The sequence below is a fragment of the Apiotrichum porosum genome (assembly GCF_003942205.1).
Source record: "Apiotrichum porosum strain DSM 27194 chromosome Unknown scaffold_2, whole genome shotgun sequence".
In the NCBI taxonomy this organism is placed as follows: Eukaryota; Fungi; Basidiomycota; class Tremellomycetes; order Trichosporonales; family Trichosporonaceae; genus Apiotrichum; species Apiotrichum porosum.
The window spans coordinates 2,706,152-2,721,020 of record NW_021167109.1 but is presented as its reverse complement, the minus strand read 5'-3'; the positions used below and the strand labels follow the sequence as shown (position 1 = coordinate 2,721,020).

Here is a 14,869-nt window from a genome sequence, read left to right as displayed (position 1 = left end):
CTACCTGAGGCTGCTTGCCGAGTCCGGATTATGCATACAGACATGTGCTTATCCATTGTATGGATATCCACCGCCTCCCAAGTACGGCATCCCCATCGCTCCCATACCCATCGCAAGCTGTCCCATGGTCTGGCCATGGCCAGACCAGTCGTGCTGCTCCTCGCCCTCCAGCTGAACATGACCCATGTTCGGCGAGCCGAGATACGGGCTCCCCATTCCACTGCCCATCCCCTGCTGTATGTTGGGGCTCAGCATGCCGGGACTCATCCCGCCCATCATGGACATGTTCGGGTTCATACCCGGTACACCCATGGCCATCCCCATGGCCATCCCCGGCCCCATCTGCATGCCTTGCATGCCCCCCATCCCCATCCCCTGCATCTGGGCCATCTGGGCCTGCATGGCCTGCATGGCCATCATCTGCTGAGGGTTCTGAGGGAGCATCTGCGGCATTTGACCGTACCCAAGCATCTGCGGCGGCATCTGTCCGTACCCAGACATCATGCCGGCCTGGCCATAGCCCGCCATCTGGCCGTAGCCAGGCATCATGTTCTGCGCGGGGTTCATTTGGCCGTATCCGGTCATCATGCCCTGGTTCATGCCCTGGTTGGGGTTGAAGTTGGACATCATGCCAGCGCCGCCCATGCCTTGAGCTGGCGTGAGCGCACCCATGCGCATGACGTTGCTGCCGCCTTGACGGAACGGCGGGGTCGGCGGCGGGCTGCCGGGTGCAGTTGGGGGTCCGCGACCGCCACGTCCTCCACCACCTGCCCCGCGACGCTGTGGCGATTTGGGGCGTAACATGTCGATCTCGGCGTGGAAGGGAAGGACAGGCTTTCCTTCCTCTTTGGACGGCAAGAACGAGGCGTACAGCGCGCCGTCAAAGAGCTGGACAGTGTCGGGTGCCGGACCAAGGGTAGCGGTGACCCACCCTCGCCGTGGGGTGCTAGCGCTGCTAAAGAGTTCGAGTCGACGGGAACCAAGGCAGAAGTTCTCGATGAGGTTGTAGATGTAGGGTGGAGTGCCAGCGTCTGGGAGGTTAGCAACGCACGACGTACTTCACCTACCTTGTTCACAGACAATAACGTCCGTGTCCACATTGCAGTGCACGAATCTTGAATCGGTGCTCCTCCGCACAGTGCCGCGAATTCCCATGAGGCAGTGCTCCTTCTGTGACGCAAAGAGACCTCCTCCGGGCCCACCACCGTCCGATTTGTCATTCTTGTTGGTCTTGACCCACACAATGTCCTCTGCGCGACGGAACCCCCACTTGGCGAGACACTCGCGACCTCGCTCCAGTCCATCCGCATCTCCGGTGCCGACCCAGAGGAAGACGAAGCCCGGATCGGCCGAGAGTTGTCGGATGGGCAGTGCCGCTGTCTCAGCCCAGCTCTTCGTCGGGTGGATGAGGATGACATCAAAGCGGTGGGGTGCGGCGGCAGCTGCGACTGTCGATGCGCTGGTTGATGGAAGAGGAATAACGAGTGGGGGATGTGCTACCGCTGCGACATGTTCGGCCTTGAGGTCCATGAGTCGGCGCAGGGCCGGGAACCTGTTGCGTCAGTTGTGGCCAGGCTGTACCCGCAACTCACTCCTCGCAGATCTCGCGCTCGCCGGCGCCCAGGACATGGTTGCTGGGATACTCCCCGGACACGCCGTACCAGCTCGCGTAGTCGTTGCGCACCGCCTCTTCAGCGGGCACGTAGTTGACTACGTTGGTCTTGCTGGGCTTGCTTGGTCCGGCCTCTAGTTCGGGTGGGGGACTCGGCGGCAAGTGGGAAGAGGACGCATGCGATAGTGTTGGTTGGGCACCATACTCGTGGCCTGGATCGGCGATGCGTCGGCGTACAGCTTGTCGTGCCAGCACATCAGCAAGGTAGTTTCTGTGGTCGACTAAGGCTGCCATGGTCGAGAGACATGGATGTGGGAAGAGAGAATGGGAAGACGTGAGATGGGGAATGGTGGTGCGTGTGTGATCATGTGTGACACTGTTGTCGCCGCTGAAACGCGAAGCAGCTCAGGGGCGAACGATGACGGGTCGGAGGTCTCCGGTGGAGGTCACTCGCTCTTGGGGGCAGCGTTTGGACAATGTGGCAAACGACTTGCTTGGCACGGTCGTCTATGCTTTCAGTCCCCCTCCCCCCCACCCCCGGGCCCGCCACTGCACTAGAGGCAAGATATTCTTCAATAGATTCACCTTGGAAGCATTTAAGCTGCTTGTTCGTCCACAAGGTAGCTCTCTCAGACAGCGGGGGGCACGGAAATCTCGAGTCAACGAGAATGTCTTGAGCGTTGTTGCGGCTCTCCCACTTAGCTCTCATGTGTCCACGCTGTTTATATCTCGTCCACGGTGTATGTTATTTATGTTAAGGGCCCCCAGGCTTGTGCATAAAACACTAGACTCTCAGTACATTCGACATCACCGACGTTCACGATGCCCCGCCTGGCGAACCCCTTCCTCGGCCTTCCTCGGCTTCCCCAGTCAGGCGGCAGGCTTCTACATGGACATCAGACACTTCTGCATCTCCCTGGCACGTCTAATCTGTCTGTAAACGTCTCTGAAGAGGCCCAGGAGACGCGCTCACATAGGCAATGTAAAGAACATCGCCTTCTTGATCGTATAACGGTTAGTATGCTCGCTTGTCATTGAGATCGCGGGAGATCGGAGTTCGATTCTCCGTCAGGAAGGTTTTGCTGCCTCTACGGCCTCTTTGAAGGTCATGCATGCATCCCAGGTGTCTTGTACATCTTTGGTGAAGTTTTTGGAACTCTTGTGGTCATGGTTGACTGGGAAATCGGCAGGAGGTGCAGTGCCGGAGGTTTCGGAGGAAGGAGGTTGAACCTGCCTGCCTTGTCAATATTGGGGCTCACATGCTGCTCCGCTTTCCATCCTTCTGCTTGTGTTCAAAGGTTAAACCACTGCAGCCATTGGAGGTACCTGAAGCACCCATGCATTTATTGTGGTAGACTTAGATCTTGTCCCACCCTTTGTACGATGTCATCCTCGCTGCCAGAGCCCAGATGTGCTCGCACACCTGAAGTGTGGTACCCCTACTCTCTTTACGGCACTATAAAGCCTCCTGCAGCAATCTTGCCCCACTCTCCGGGCTGCTGCAGGATAAGAGGCTGGATCGCATCCCGTGCCGCTTGTCGCATACCCTCTGTGAGCTCCCCTCCGTTCTTTGGGCGGAGAAACAGATCCAACCCAGCCGGGGTAAACATAGTTTTGGAGAAGGCTGTGAGTGTCAGCGCGACGTGGACGCGGGCGAGACTCACTTATCACACACCACTCAACATCATTCAACTCGCCCGTACCAACCACACCCCAGTGCGAATGCAGTAGCCTCATCCAGCCGTTTCCCGTCCAGTCAAACGTGGCCCCGTTCGTGCCAGGTGCAAGTCGCTCCACTCCAGCAACCTCCTTTTGTTTGCCCCCCGAACGGGAGGTGTACGTGACCGATGAATTGAAGACTGTCATATCCTCGTCCGTCTCTCTGTGCGGCGTGTATGTAATGAGGACACCTGCGGTCAGCGTCCCATGGCATCATCTTGCGCACTCTTGTTGGTCTGCACAGTCAGCGTCAACACTTGATCAGTGCCTGTGACTCACCTTCCACATTGGAAGTGTGCTCCAAACAACGTGCCAGGCGCCCATAAACTTCTTGCGGTCGAATCCATTTGGCCCATTGGCGAGCTCGGGGGCATCAGACTCTGGGGTGTGGATACGTATCTGGTTCTGAACAGGTGGTATTGGGTCTGCCATTGTGGACGAGTGAGCAGAAGGAAAAACAAGTCAACCGGGAACTCGTCTACAGTCGCCCGCGTCCATGTCGTCATCGTCACCTCCACTCGGTGGCGACGCGCCGGGCGGCAGCAGATTGTTGTCGGTTGACTGGACTTTGTGTCACGACTGAGCAGCTCGACTTGTTTCCATCTTCACTTTCTATCTACACAACAAGAACAGAACACGCGCCATGGGCGTCAAGGGCCTATGGTCGCTGCTCAACCCCGTGGCTAGGCCCGTCCAGATCGAGAGTCTCGAGGGCAAGCGTCTCGCCATTGACTCGTCCATCTGGCTCTACCAGGTACGACCATGCCTTCATGCGTGCATCCGAGGGAGATTGAGCTAATGTACAGTTCCAATCGACTATGCGCGACAAGGATGGACGTGTCCTCGTCAACGCGCATGTGCTAGGTTAGTTTTTCGAAGGTATGCCGAACTGACGCCAGGCTTCTTGAGACGAATCAACAAACTACTGTTCCACGGCATCAAGCCGGTATTCGTCTTTGACGGAGGAGCGCCTGTTCTCAAGCGAAGCACGATTGTATGTCTGTGTATCGTCCGCCATTAACATATACAGGCAGAACGCAAGCGCAAAAAGGCCGGCGCAGCGTTGAATCACTCCAAGATGGCCGAGAAGCTCCTTGCGGCACAGATGCGCCGCGAGGCCGTGCGCCTGGCTGAACGGTAGATAGCAGGGTCGTGGACTTGCGCTGACCCCACAGTGCAGAAGAAGAGAGAGCTGCAAGGGCAATCCACCGCATGGATTATGATGACGAAGAGGAAGGAGAAAGGATTGCCGACAACGCAGTCTACCTCGACGAGCTGGAGGGGGCATCCCGTGCTGGGCCATCACGGCGCGCCGTGACCACCACGGCAAGTGCACCTGGAGCCCTCGAGTCTCCCGAGGCAAAGCGCAAACGGTTTCAGAACAAGGACCGATACTACCTCCCCGAGACGACCATTCCTGCCTACACGTCAGAAGACAAGCCCGACGCTCGTCTGGCAACCGAGGCCGAACTGCAGCAATTCATCGACGAGGTCAACCCGGAAGACATTGACATCGAGTCTCCCGAGTTCCGTGCTCTCCCCACCGAGGTACAGTATGAGATCATCGGTGACCTGCGTCTTCGCTCTAGACAGCATAGCCACGCTCGCTTGAACAGCATGCTCCGTGGGGCACCCACCGCGCTCGACTTTTCCAAGGCCCAGATAAAGCAACTCTCCCAGCGCAACGCCCTCACGCAGCAGCTCCTCACCGTTACGGACATGGTCGGCAAAGCGCACTTGACTATCCCGGTCCGCGTAGCCGCTGAACGAAACCGCGAGTACCTGCTCGTCAAGCGGAATGAGGACGAAGGAGGAGGCTGGGCCCTCGGTATCCGTGAGGGAACAAAGGACAAGCCCATTGTTCTAGAACCCGAGAGCCCGGTCAACACCAAGAAGGAGGAGATTGTGTCGGACGAGTACAGCGATGAGGATAGCGACATGGAAGTGTAGGTTTGTGTCTGTGGCAATTGACCTAACGATACAGTGTCGAGCCTGCTCCGGACGACGACCTCCGTCAACACCGCAGACGAGAGGTTCTGCAAGCCATCGCTTCTCGGTATGCCCCTGCCCAGCCAAAACCGTCACTCGACGTCGAGGTCAAGTCTTTTGGCCCCGCTCGCCAACCAGGCGCTGCTCCCCTGTTCGACTCTGCCGAAGAAGAAGTGGACTTTGAAGAGATTGAGCCTACAGCCAACGACGAGGCCCTTGCTCTCGCGCTGCAGCAAGAAGAGCTCGGTTCAGACGAAGAAGAGGCAGACCCGGACCTCGCCCGTGCCCTAGCACTCAGTCGCCGCGAGGCCGCGACGAACGGTCCCAGCTCGCCAGGCAACGGGAGCGACTCGGACGAGTTTGAGGAAGTGTCGCTTGAACCGTCTGCCAACGCTACACCGGCGGCGAATACGCCTGCTCCTGACAGTGATGACGAGGGTATCGAAATTACCGGTGGCAAGCCCGCTCCATTGCTTACGAGCCTCCTGCCTCCTCAAACTCCCAGGAATGAGCCGGCCAAGCTGGCTGCTCTCCTCCAAGAGAGTGTCATGAGGCCCATCACGGCTAGTGTTCGCCCCACGGCGTCGGCCCCAGCGGTGATCTCGGCGTCGGCCCCCAAGCCGGCTTCCGCGAGGCCGCCAGTGGCAGAGGTCCTGGACGTCGACACGAGTGAAGATGAGTTTGAGGAGATAGCACCTGTTCTCCCCCCTGCTCCTGCTCCGCCTCCGCCAGTCCCGCACGTTGCCTCGCCACAGCGCCCACATGAGCCCGAGACTCAGGAAGCTGTCCCCCATTCCCCGACCCCAGAGCAAGATGACGAAGGCGATGGCTTTGCGCCAGAGGCGACACTGGAAGACGAGCCCTCACGACGCCGTGGCGCCCCGTCTCCGTCGCCTGGAGCTCGATCGCCTTCGCCGGTCCGTGGAGCACCATCACCCTCGCCAGTCCGTGGTGCACCATCGCCTTCTCCTGTCCCCGAGTTGGAGCAAGAGGATGACGACATGGAGCCTACACAGCTCAACATCGAATCATTCCAGTCTGAGACTCTTCAGTCCAATGGGCGGTATGTCCTTGACTCTGAGGAGGAAGACGACGACGAGCCCATTGAATGGTCGCGGTCGCCTACACCCTTGCCGCGGCCCCCGCTCAATCGCAAGGGCTCGTCTGCCCACTCAATCGCATCGGAAGCCGATCACGAGGACGATGATGGCCAGATGGCGCCAGCGGACATGGTCGCCGAGGAAGACGACTATGCTCGTTTCCTCGCCCAGATCCAGAACCGCGATCTCAAGGACGTGCGGGCCGAGATTGACGACGAGATTCGCGTGCTCAACCAACAAACAAAAGTGGCGATGCGCGATTCCGACGAGATCACGCAGGCGATGGTGGTCCAGATCCAGACTTTGCTCCGCCACTTTGGTATACCGTACATTACGGCGCCGATGGAAGCCGAAGCACAGTGTGCCAAGCTCGCCGAGCTCGATCTCGTCGATGGCATCATCACGGACGACTCGGACGTGTTCCTGTTTGGCGGCACGCAGTGTTTCAAGAACATCTTCAACGACGCAAAGTTTGCAGAGTGCTTCCTCGCCACGGACGTCGAGCGCGAGTTGAGCCTGACCCGCGAACGTCTCATCTCGCTTGCCTACCTTTTGGGCTCGGACTATGACATCGGTCTCTTGGGTGTGGGCCCGGTGCTCGCCCTGGAGCTGCTCGCCGAATTTCCGGGAGCCGATGGGCTGCATCGCTTCAAGGAATGGTGGCTCAAGGTGCAGAACGGAACCGACTTGCCCGTCGAGTCGGACACCAAGTGGAAACAAGGCTTCGTGGGTGAAATCCTTCTGCGTCGCTAACCCACGCAGAAGAAGCGGTTTGCGGGCGCGATTCACCTGTCGGCAGAGTGGCCCAACGCCCACGTCCGCGAAGCATATCTGTACCCCACCGCCGATGAGTCTGACGAGCCATTCCACTGGGGCTTTCCCCGACTGGCTGCTCTGAGAACGTAGGTGCCTGGACGGTTCGTGGCCTGACCCACCACAGATTCCTGCACGAAGAGCTCTCCTGGTCCATCTCCAAGGTCGACGACGAGCTCACGCCCATTGTCCAGCGTATCGCTAAACGCGGACGGGGCGGCGAGGTCAGACAAACGACCCTCCTGCCATTCTTTGACAATGCTGCCGGCTCGGGCGCCAGCTATGCGCCACGCCGGCGCACCACCGCCAACATCAGCAAACGCCTCATGGCCGTTGTCAAGCGGTTCCGCGAGGCTGAGGCGCTTTCGCAGGGCCAGCAACCGCAGGGCTGGAGCGAGATGCTCGCCGGTGTGGACGAGGCAGACCCCAAGGGTCTCGGCAGCTCAAAGCCTGCAAAGCGCAAGAGCCGAGGTGACGGCGGCAAGGCCACGTCCAAGAAGCGCAAGAGCAAGGAGGTAGTTGACGACGAGGATGATGACGATGACGACGAGGAAGAAGAGGAGGCGAAGGCGGAGGTAGACCGTCCGAAGCGCCAGTCACGACGCCGCACAGCGTCCGCCGCTGCGTCCACGGCGGCCAACTCGGACAATGAGCTGCTCGAGTCTGACCCGCAGCCCTCTAGCCGTGCACGTCGCACGCGCAAGTAAGGTATGGTTAGAACCACCAACACTTGTAGATTAGCATTTAACATTAGCGCCGCAATGCACGCTATGTATCATGTTGCGTGCATGCTCTCTTCCCTGTTGCTTTATAGTGTGGTGTCTGTTTACTCGTCGTCGAGCACAGGCTGCTCGGCACGGGCGCCGCCGTGGCCGCCGAGCTCCTTCTCAAGACCGTTGTAGGGGTAGTCGCGCTTGGCGACGGGGCTCTCGGGACGGGTGACGGAGAGAATGTACGCAAAGCCGCCGACGAGCGAGAGGGCCAGGCTCAGCTGCATGAGAGCCGAGAAGGGGGTGGTCTTGTGAATGTCGGGACCCCACATGCCCAGGCGGTCCTCCTCCTCCAGAACCTGGTTGCAAGTTAGCACATGCGCTTGTGTTGTGGCCTGTGGACGGGCAGCCAGATGGCCAGACGCACAATCTCGTTGAAGTTCTTGCGCTCCTGCCTGTCCCACCAGCCGTAAGGTGACCTGGTCTGCAGCGAGACCTCGGGGAGCTGAGGGTAGTCCTGGCCAACGACTGTTTGTGAGTTAGCAAAGTGCGCACGGTCGGAGCACGACAACGACGACGAGCTGGTTCGGCATGGCGTGCAAGCCTGTGAAGCGCGAGAGCTCCTGCACGCGCGCTGTGTGTGCACGAGCTAGCACAGAAGAGCGCGGACAGCTCCACACAGAAGACGCGCCGGGCCTCGGGAGCCGACTATGCACACCAATCGCGCGCGAATCAGCTGGTCGTTGTCGTTGCCATGACCACTGAAGACGCACGCTGGGGGTCGGGAGCGACGCCGCGGGGAGGGGCAGGGATGGGGTCGGAGGGGGAGTGGTGCTCGATGCCGCCAGCGGTGGTGCTGGCGAACCTGCGTGCGGCGACCTGGCGCGCGATGGGGCGGAGGAGGGCGGCGCTGGGACGGATCATGGTGGTAAGGATGGCCGGGGAGGGAAGTGTATTGGACTCGCTACCATTGGCGTCGTTGGCCCACACACTGGCAGCGAGCACGCAGCGGGGGCAGTGGGTGGGACGGACGCTCAGCCAGCCAGCCAGCCGGCCAGCCAGCGGAGGTATACGGCGTTATGGCCCGTGTGGCAGTCCCCCGCGGCTGGGCCTGGCAGCTGGCTGGGCGAGAGATTATTGCCACCGCAGGGACGCAAGTGGCTTGTTGTTGAAAGGGTTCAGTGCAATCTCCTCCACCCAGACAGAATCTTTCAACCACACCGTCCGCCCTCGCACCAGCCATGGCCCTCCGTATCCGTGAGTCGCATCGTCAGCAACACCACAGACAGCTTACAGACAGCGGGAAAGGGAAACTTCAAACCTGTAAAGCCTGTCAAGCCAGGTGTGCGCAGGCCACCGGCAGGCGCACCTCCCTCCAAGCCGCCTGCTCGCCCCGCTCCTCCCCCGGCATCCGCACCACAACAACGGCCACCACCACCAGCATCCACTCCCAACGACCCAGAACCACAACCCCCTGTGCCCGTGGCCGTGTCGGAATTGCCGCCAGGCTTCACCCCAGCCGCTGAACCGCCCGTTCCAACTGTTGAGCCTGCTCCGGCCCAAAAAGTTGCCTCGCCCCCGCCACCAGGCATCGCAGCGCCTGCGGCACCTCCTGCACCTCCTGCACGCGAGCGCAACCGCGAAGCCACTCCAACATCCACACCACGTGCAGCTACGCCTGGCCGCTCGTTCTCGAGGGGGCCCTCTGCAGGGCCCGGAGGCCGTGGAGGGATCACCAAGGCTCTCCTTGCCGCTGCTGCTTCGTCCACGACTCCCGTGCGAAAGCATGCTGGTCGCGGAGGGAGGGACAAGCCCACTCCCAAGCCCAAGACGCCCGCCCCCACGCAGCCCACACAGTCGACCGTCTTCGAGTTCTCGTCCACCGTGCGCAGCTCGCCACCACCATCCATACAGGCCGAGAGCTCGTGGGGCCCTCCTGTGGTCGGCTCGTCTGCTCCTGCTCCACCCATGGCGAGCCAGTCGTCCGAGCTTCCTCCAACGTTTGGCACCGCAAGCGACATGCCTCCCACGATCTTGTCGTTCCCAGGCGCGGATGATGCCCCGCCTGCGGTCGGCCGCGCATCCTCGCCCGCACAATTGACGGCAAACACTGCAGCCGACATTGTGTCTGCGATCGCAGCCGGAGCGGCCCCTGCCGAGGCCGCCGAGTCGTCGACGCCCAAGAAGCGCAAGACCAAGGCCACGACTGGGACAGAAGAGTCATCCGCCAAACGCCGCCGAGGAGCGCAGGCTAGGGCTAGGCGGCAGGAGACTGAGGACGACAACGAGGAGGAGGACAGGGACGAGGATGCGGAGGATGACGAGGAGGATGCCGAGCCAGCTAGCGAACGCAAGAAGCGTGGACCTCGAGGAAAGTACGGTTCACGCGGCAAGGCCGGAACGATCAATGACCGCCGCACAACGGCCCACAAGCGCCAGGTTGCCGTCGCCCACCCCGAGCTCGATGGCGTCGAGGTCAACGAGCTGGTCGGAACCGAAGTCAACCCAACAACCATGACGATGAGCGACCTCGCCACCACCCTCGTCTCCCAGGGCCGTGTCTCTGCACGTACACTCAAGCTGCACCAGTTCCAGCGTTCTGAAGGAGAGCGCAAGGCCAAGCTGCGTGTTGAAAAGACAGAACGCAACTGGCGCCGCAGGCAGATTGTCCGTCGCAAGGCTCGCCAGCTCCGCAACGAGCGCCGAGAAGAGCGCCGCGAGATTGCCAGGGAGGAAGGTGATGCCGCTGCTGAGATCTCGGAAGACGAAGCCGACTCGGAGGAAGACTACGAGCCCGACCCGGACCGTCTCACGCCGCCTGGATCGCCCAAGAAGGCCGAGCGTGTCGCCCCTATCGTCTTTGAGCCTGTCGATGATGAGGCTGCCGAGGGCGAAGGCGAGGGAGGAGAGGGATCCGGTGCTATGCGTGCCCCGGCCGATGGCGACGAGGACATTGAGGGCCTGGGTTTGACTGGCGGCCATGGCGCCGACAATGACCACGAGGAGGAAGAGGACGTTGGCGAGGTTGTGGAGGGCTTCCAGCTTCCTGTCGAGCAAGACGGCGACGACTTCGAAGGTCTCGAGGCCAGCAACTACCAAGGTGGCTACCTCGACGAAGAGGGCAACTGGATCGAGAAGGAGACCAACCATGCCGCCGCTTTGCACCAACGTAACGAAGAACACCGTCGTCGCATTCTCGAGGGTGACCACGACCAGCCCGTCGAGCTGATTGACAACGACACCCAGTTTGTCAACTCGTCTACTTGGGGTAAAAAGGTCGCCAACGACCGCTGGACCACCGAGGAGACGGAGCTGTTCTTTGACGTGGGTTGGCTGCCGGGAATGGGGGGATAGCCACTGACGATTACCCAGGTCCTTCGCGAGACTGGCGAAAACTATAGCCTCATGAAGGCCTACTTCCCCGGCCGCTCGGTCCGCCAGCTCAAGAACAAGGGTACCCGCGAGAACCGCAACAACCCTCAACGCATGACAGACGCCATCTTGAACCGCAAGCCGATGGGTGAGAATTAATTCTACTGCCCCGAGTGTGGGTGCTGCTGTGCTGACCACTTTTATCAGACAAGGAATACCTTGCCAAGTCTGCTGGGTTCAACGTCGAGACGCCGTACGACCGCGAGAATGCCTTCTTTGAAGAGGTGGCCAAGGAGAAGGAGCGCGTGATCCTCGGGCTGGACCTGCCTCCCGCGGGCGAGGGCGAGGGCGAGGCCAACGAGAAGACCGACTGGGTCCCCGAGGAGTTTGGGGAAGAGGATCTCCAGATCACGAGGATTTAGAGGCGAGAGAGACAGAAGAGTAAAAGGTCAGAGAGAGGAAGAACATGCGCATGTGTTTATTCATGCGTTGTAGTCATAGCAGGATGCCAGTTGTTGTACATACGCCACCAGAGGAATGCGAGCAGGAGCAGAGTGCACGAGCTTCGCGCTGTAAAACGCACTGCTGGGGCGGGAGGCGACTGTGGGTGCAGCAGTGTGTTTTTCGCCTTCAAAAGATCACAAAGGGGTTGTATATTCAGCCATTCAGCAAAGTAATTAGTATTGTCTCATCACCATTTTCCGACGGACAAAAGACAACACGGAATCAAATTCAGGCGCTCGGGGACGCGTCTAACTTTGGGATCACAACAGAGCGAGGCGACGACCAGCCTCCCGCAATTACAACGGTTGTTATCCTTCCTCTTCGTTACTTGCTTTTACCTGCCGCCCCCACATCCCACCACGGCATCCAGTTGACCCATCGACCATTCAGAGAGCAGGTCTGCATCCACAGACCACGCCGGGAACCCCCTCCGGCACTCTCGTCACCCCTTCCTTCTCCCCCCCCCGCACCCCATTCCTCACCACATCTCTCCCATTCCCTTTGGGCCCAAACCTGTTGCCCCACCCATCATGCCCATAACCCACCTCCCCCTCTCCCATCTCCTTGCATCCACCGACCCCGCCGAGTTCTCGGGCCGCCGCACCCTCTCGGATGTCAATGTTCGCGTCGTGAAAGCGCGCAAGGTGTTGGTTGTGAGCGGCGCGGGCATCAGTTGCTCGTCGGGTATCCCTGTGAGTAGCACACCCAACCCAGTCCAGTCAGCTCTAGTGGGCCTCCTTCCCTTTTGTCCACGAGCGCCCCTTCCCTCTCCGCCTCTGCCTTCCACCCCGTCACCAACCCATATCTTCAGCACGGCAACACAATACCCCGGAGCTAACACGTAACCCCAGGACTTCCGCTCCGAGAACGGCCTGTACTCGCTCGTCAAGGGACGGTACCCAGACGCCTTCGTCTCGGGCAAGGACCTCTTCTCGTCTGGCCTCTTCGCGCACCCAACCACCGCTGCCATCTTCTACACCTTTATCGCGGAACTCTCTCTCGCCTGCCAGGCCGCCGAGCCTACACGTACCCACCACTTCATTCGCCGTCTAGAGTCAAAGGGCAAGCTTCTCCGCTCGTACACCCAGAATGTGGATGGCTTGGAGCGCCGCATGGGCATTGAGTCGGGCGGCCGTGGTGCGGGCCTGAAGAAGAACGGTACCCGCAACGTCGAGCTCCACGGTGACCTGGGCCGGGTCCGCTGCGTCCTGTGTTACACAGACTATGAGGCCCGCGTCGAGTGGATTGCCATGTTCCGCGAGGGAGAAGCACCTGGTTGTCCTGCGTGCAACGAACGCTGTAAGTGGACTAGACACGCCCCATTCAACGGCGCCGCTAATACATACAGGCATGGAACGTCTGTCACGCTCAGCCCGTGCGACCCCTATTGGCAGCCTTCGTCCCTCCATTGTGCTCTACGACGAGCCCCATCCCCTCGGCGACCAGATTGGCGAGCTGCAGACGCACGACATGCGCCGTGGCCCCGACGTCTTGTTGATAATGGGCACGTCGCTCAAGGTTCATGGTCTGAAGCGCCTCGTCAAGGATTTTGCCCGTGTCGTCCACGACAAAAAGGGCATTGTCGTGTTTGTCAACGCCACGTCGCCAAGCAAGGAGTGGGACAGCGTTATCGACTACCACATCGAGGGCGAGACCGACCGCTGGGTCGAGCGTGTAGAGGAGGAGTGGAAGCGTGTTCGTCCACAGGACTGGGAGCTCCAAACTGTCCTCGACAAGGAAGTCGTGCATGGTACTGTGGCCAAGACAAAAGCAAAGCCCAGGGCCAAGCCCAAGGCAAAAGGTGAGTTGTGCGCTTCGCGCGGCGAAACTGACCCCAAGCTGTGGCGCCCGTCTTCCCCCTTCCCGAGGACGAAATCTCCCACCTGCCTACACCCCCGGCATCCCAGCTCTCTCCCAGGTCGGACTCGTACACCGAGTTTTTCTCGTCCCCCTTATCTTCCTGTCCACCTTCGCCGGTTAATGAGCGCACACCACGCGCTACACCCCCAACTCCCGATTCTCCGAGCAAGCGCACTGGCGGAAACAGCATTCAGAACCAAACTGTCAACAAGAAGACCAAGCTCAAGCCCGAGCCGCCTTCTACTGGCATGCCCAGCACGCCGGGCTCTGGAAACTTATTCGCCGAGTCTAGCAAGCTCAACTGTGAGCCTAGCAAACTCAACTTTGCTCCTCGTGCTTTTGCCCGCACACAGAGTGACTCTGCGGCCATGTTTGGCGCCAGCAAGTCGCGTGCCGGTGCTCGCACGCGTGCTGCGCCCAAGCTCAGTTTCAAGGCGGCCGCTACCACGTCGACGGCCATCAAGGCTGCACCCATCAGGCGGCCCAGCCCACCGGATGTTGTGATGCCCAGTGTGCGTCGTCGGAGCGTGGCGGCCACTCTGTCTGCTGTTTCGGACGACAAGGAAAATGCACCTCCTCCCCCTCGCGGCATGCGCAGGACTGCTTCGATGGCAGTGTGAGGCGCGGAGTTTGTGTGTGTAGCTTGAAGGGAAGGGAAGGAACGACGGGTTCACTTGTTGCTTACAGAGGGTTTGCGCCGCAGCGGCCTCTACCATGCGTTTTAGAGCAGAAGAGTCATGTATTTTTGTAACTGTACAACTTGAGACCACAGCAGGAGGCTGCGGTGCCATGCATACAATGTCGAGCTGCAGCTGCGGGGCCATAGGGACGACACTGTAATGAATTGGGTTGCGAGCACGTAATGTATGTATTGGGCCCACCAGCCCCGAGCTGTGCCACGCTCGCGTTTGTGCATGTGATGGGCCGCCCGCAGCCGGCGGCGGCGTCGGTCGGCCGGTTTCCAGCAAGTGGTCGCTGGTTGAATCATTCCTCGGCACCTAGACTTGCATTGTCACCCCGTCTCCACACACCCTCTCCTCCCTCGTCACCACCACCACCACCCCCACCCTCGCTCGGCACGGCGCTTCCCGCTCCAGCCCTTGCCACCGGTGCACGCGTATTCGTCGCACGGACACGACCTGCTTCTGTGCGCAGCTCGGCTCGAACCAGCCGGCGCGCGCAGTCGCCAT

The 14,869-nt window shown here is 60.3% G+C and overlaps 6 protein-coding genes and 1 non-coding gene across 7 annotated transcripts; 4 read left to right on the top strand and 3 right to left on the bottom strand.

Moving 5' to 3' along the window:
* Positions 1 to 48: 48 nt before the first annotated feature.
* On the bottom strand, positions 49 to 1,906 carry EHS24_005071 (uncharacterized protein; the record flags this gene model as incomplete). The annotated part of the gene is made up of 3 exons (XM_028620611.1): positions 49 to 1,031; positions 1,068 to 1,552; positions 1,593 to 1,906. The coding sequence occupies 3 exons, from the start codon at positions 1,904 to 1,906 to the stop codon at positions 49 to 51; spliced, it is 1,782 nt and encodes a 593-aa protein (XP_028479583.1).
* A 703-nt stretch (positions 1,907 to 2,609) lies between these two features.
* EHS24_005070 lies at positions 2,610 to 2,688 on the top strand. Its single transcript has one exon. It is a non-coding gene; the product is annotated as a tRNA-Asp (tRNA).
* An 840-nt stretch (positions 2,689 to 3,528) lies between these two features.
* Positions 3,529 to 3,763, bottom strand: EHS24_005069 (uncharacterized protein; the record flags this gene model as incomplete). Its single annotated transcript, XM_028620610.1, has 2 exons — positions 3,529 to 3,567; positions 3,611 to 3,763. 2 exons carry the CDS (start codon positions 3,761 to 3,763, stop codon positions 3,529 to 3,531), a joined length of 192 nt encoding a protein of 63 aa, XP_028479582.1.
* Positions 3,764 to 3,974: 211 nt separating this feature from the next.
* RAD2 (DNA repair protein rad2) lies at positions 3,975 to 7,940 on the top strand (the record flags this gene model as incomplete). The annotated part of the gene is made up of 8 exons (XM_028620609.1): positions 3,975 to 4,085; positions 4,138 to 4,195; positions 4,231 to 4,325; positions 4,362 to 4,468; positions 4,507 to 5,277; positions 5,316 to 7,146; positions 7,183 to 7,322; positions 7,361 to 7,940. 8 exons carry the CDS (start codon positions 3,975 to 3,977, stop codon positions 7,938 to 7,940), a joined length of 3,693 nt encoding a protein of 1,230 aa, XP_028479581.1.
* A 119-nt stretch (positions 7,941 to 8,059) lies between these two features.
* EHS24_005067 (uncharacterized protein) lies at positions 8,060 to 8,867 on the bottom strand (the record flags this gene model as incomplete). The annotated part of the gene is made up of 3 exons (XM_028620608.1): positions 8,060 to 8,302; positions 8,371 to 8,471; positions 8,717 to 8,867. The coding sequence occupies 3 exons, from the start codon at positions 8,865 to 8,867 to the stop codon at positions 8,060 to 8,062; spliced, it is 495 nt and encodes a 164-aa protein (XP_028479580.1).
* A 317-nt stretch (positions 8,868 to 9,184) lies between these two features.
* Positions 9,185 to 11,737, top strand: BDP1 (Transcription factor TFIIIB component B; the record flags this gene model as incomplete). The annotated part of the gene is made up of 4 exons (XM_028620607.1): positions 9,185 to 9,200; positions 9,244 to 11,267; positions 11,316 to 11,463; positions 11,523 to 11,737. 4 exons carry the CDS (start codon positions 9,185 to 9,187, stop codon positions 11,735 to 11,737), a joined length of 2,403 nt encoding a protein of 800 aa, XP_028479579.1.
* Positions 11,738 to 12,349: 612 nt separating this feature from the next.
* On the top strand, positions 12,350 to 14,299 carry EHS24_005065 (uncharacterized protein; the record flags this gene model as incomplete). Its single annotated transcript, XM_028620606.1, has 4 exons — positions 12,350 to 12,511; positions 12,671 to 13,118; positions 13,168 to 13,620; positions 13,659 to 14,299. 4 exons carry the CDS (start codon positions 12,350 to 12,352, stop codon positions 14,297 to 14,299), a joined length of 1,704 nt encoding a protein of 567 aa, XP_028479578.1.
* Between the last annotated feature and the right edge of the window lie 570 nt (positions 14,300 to 14,869).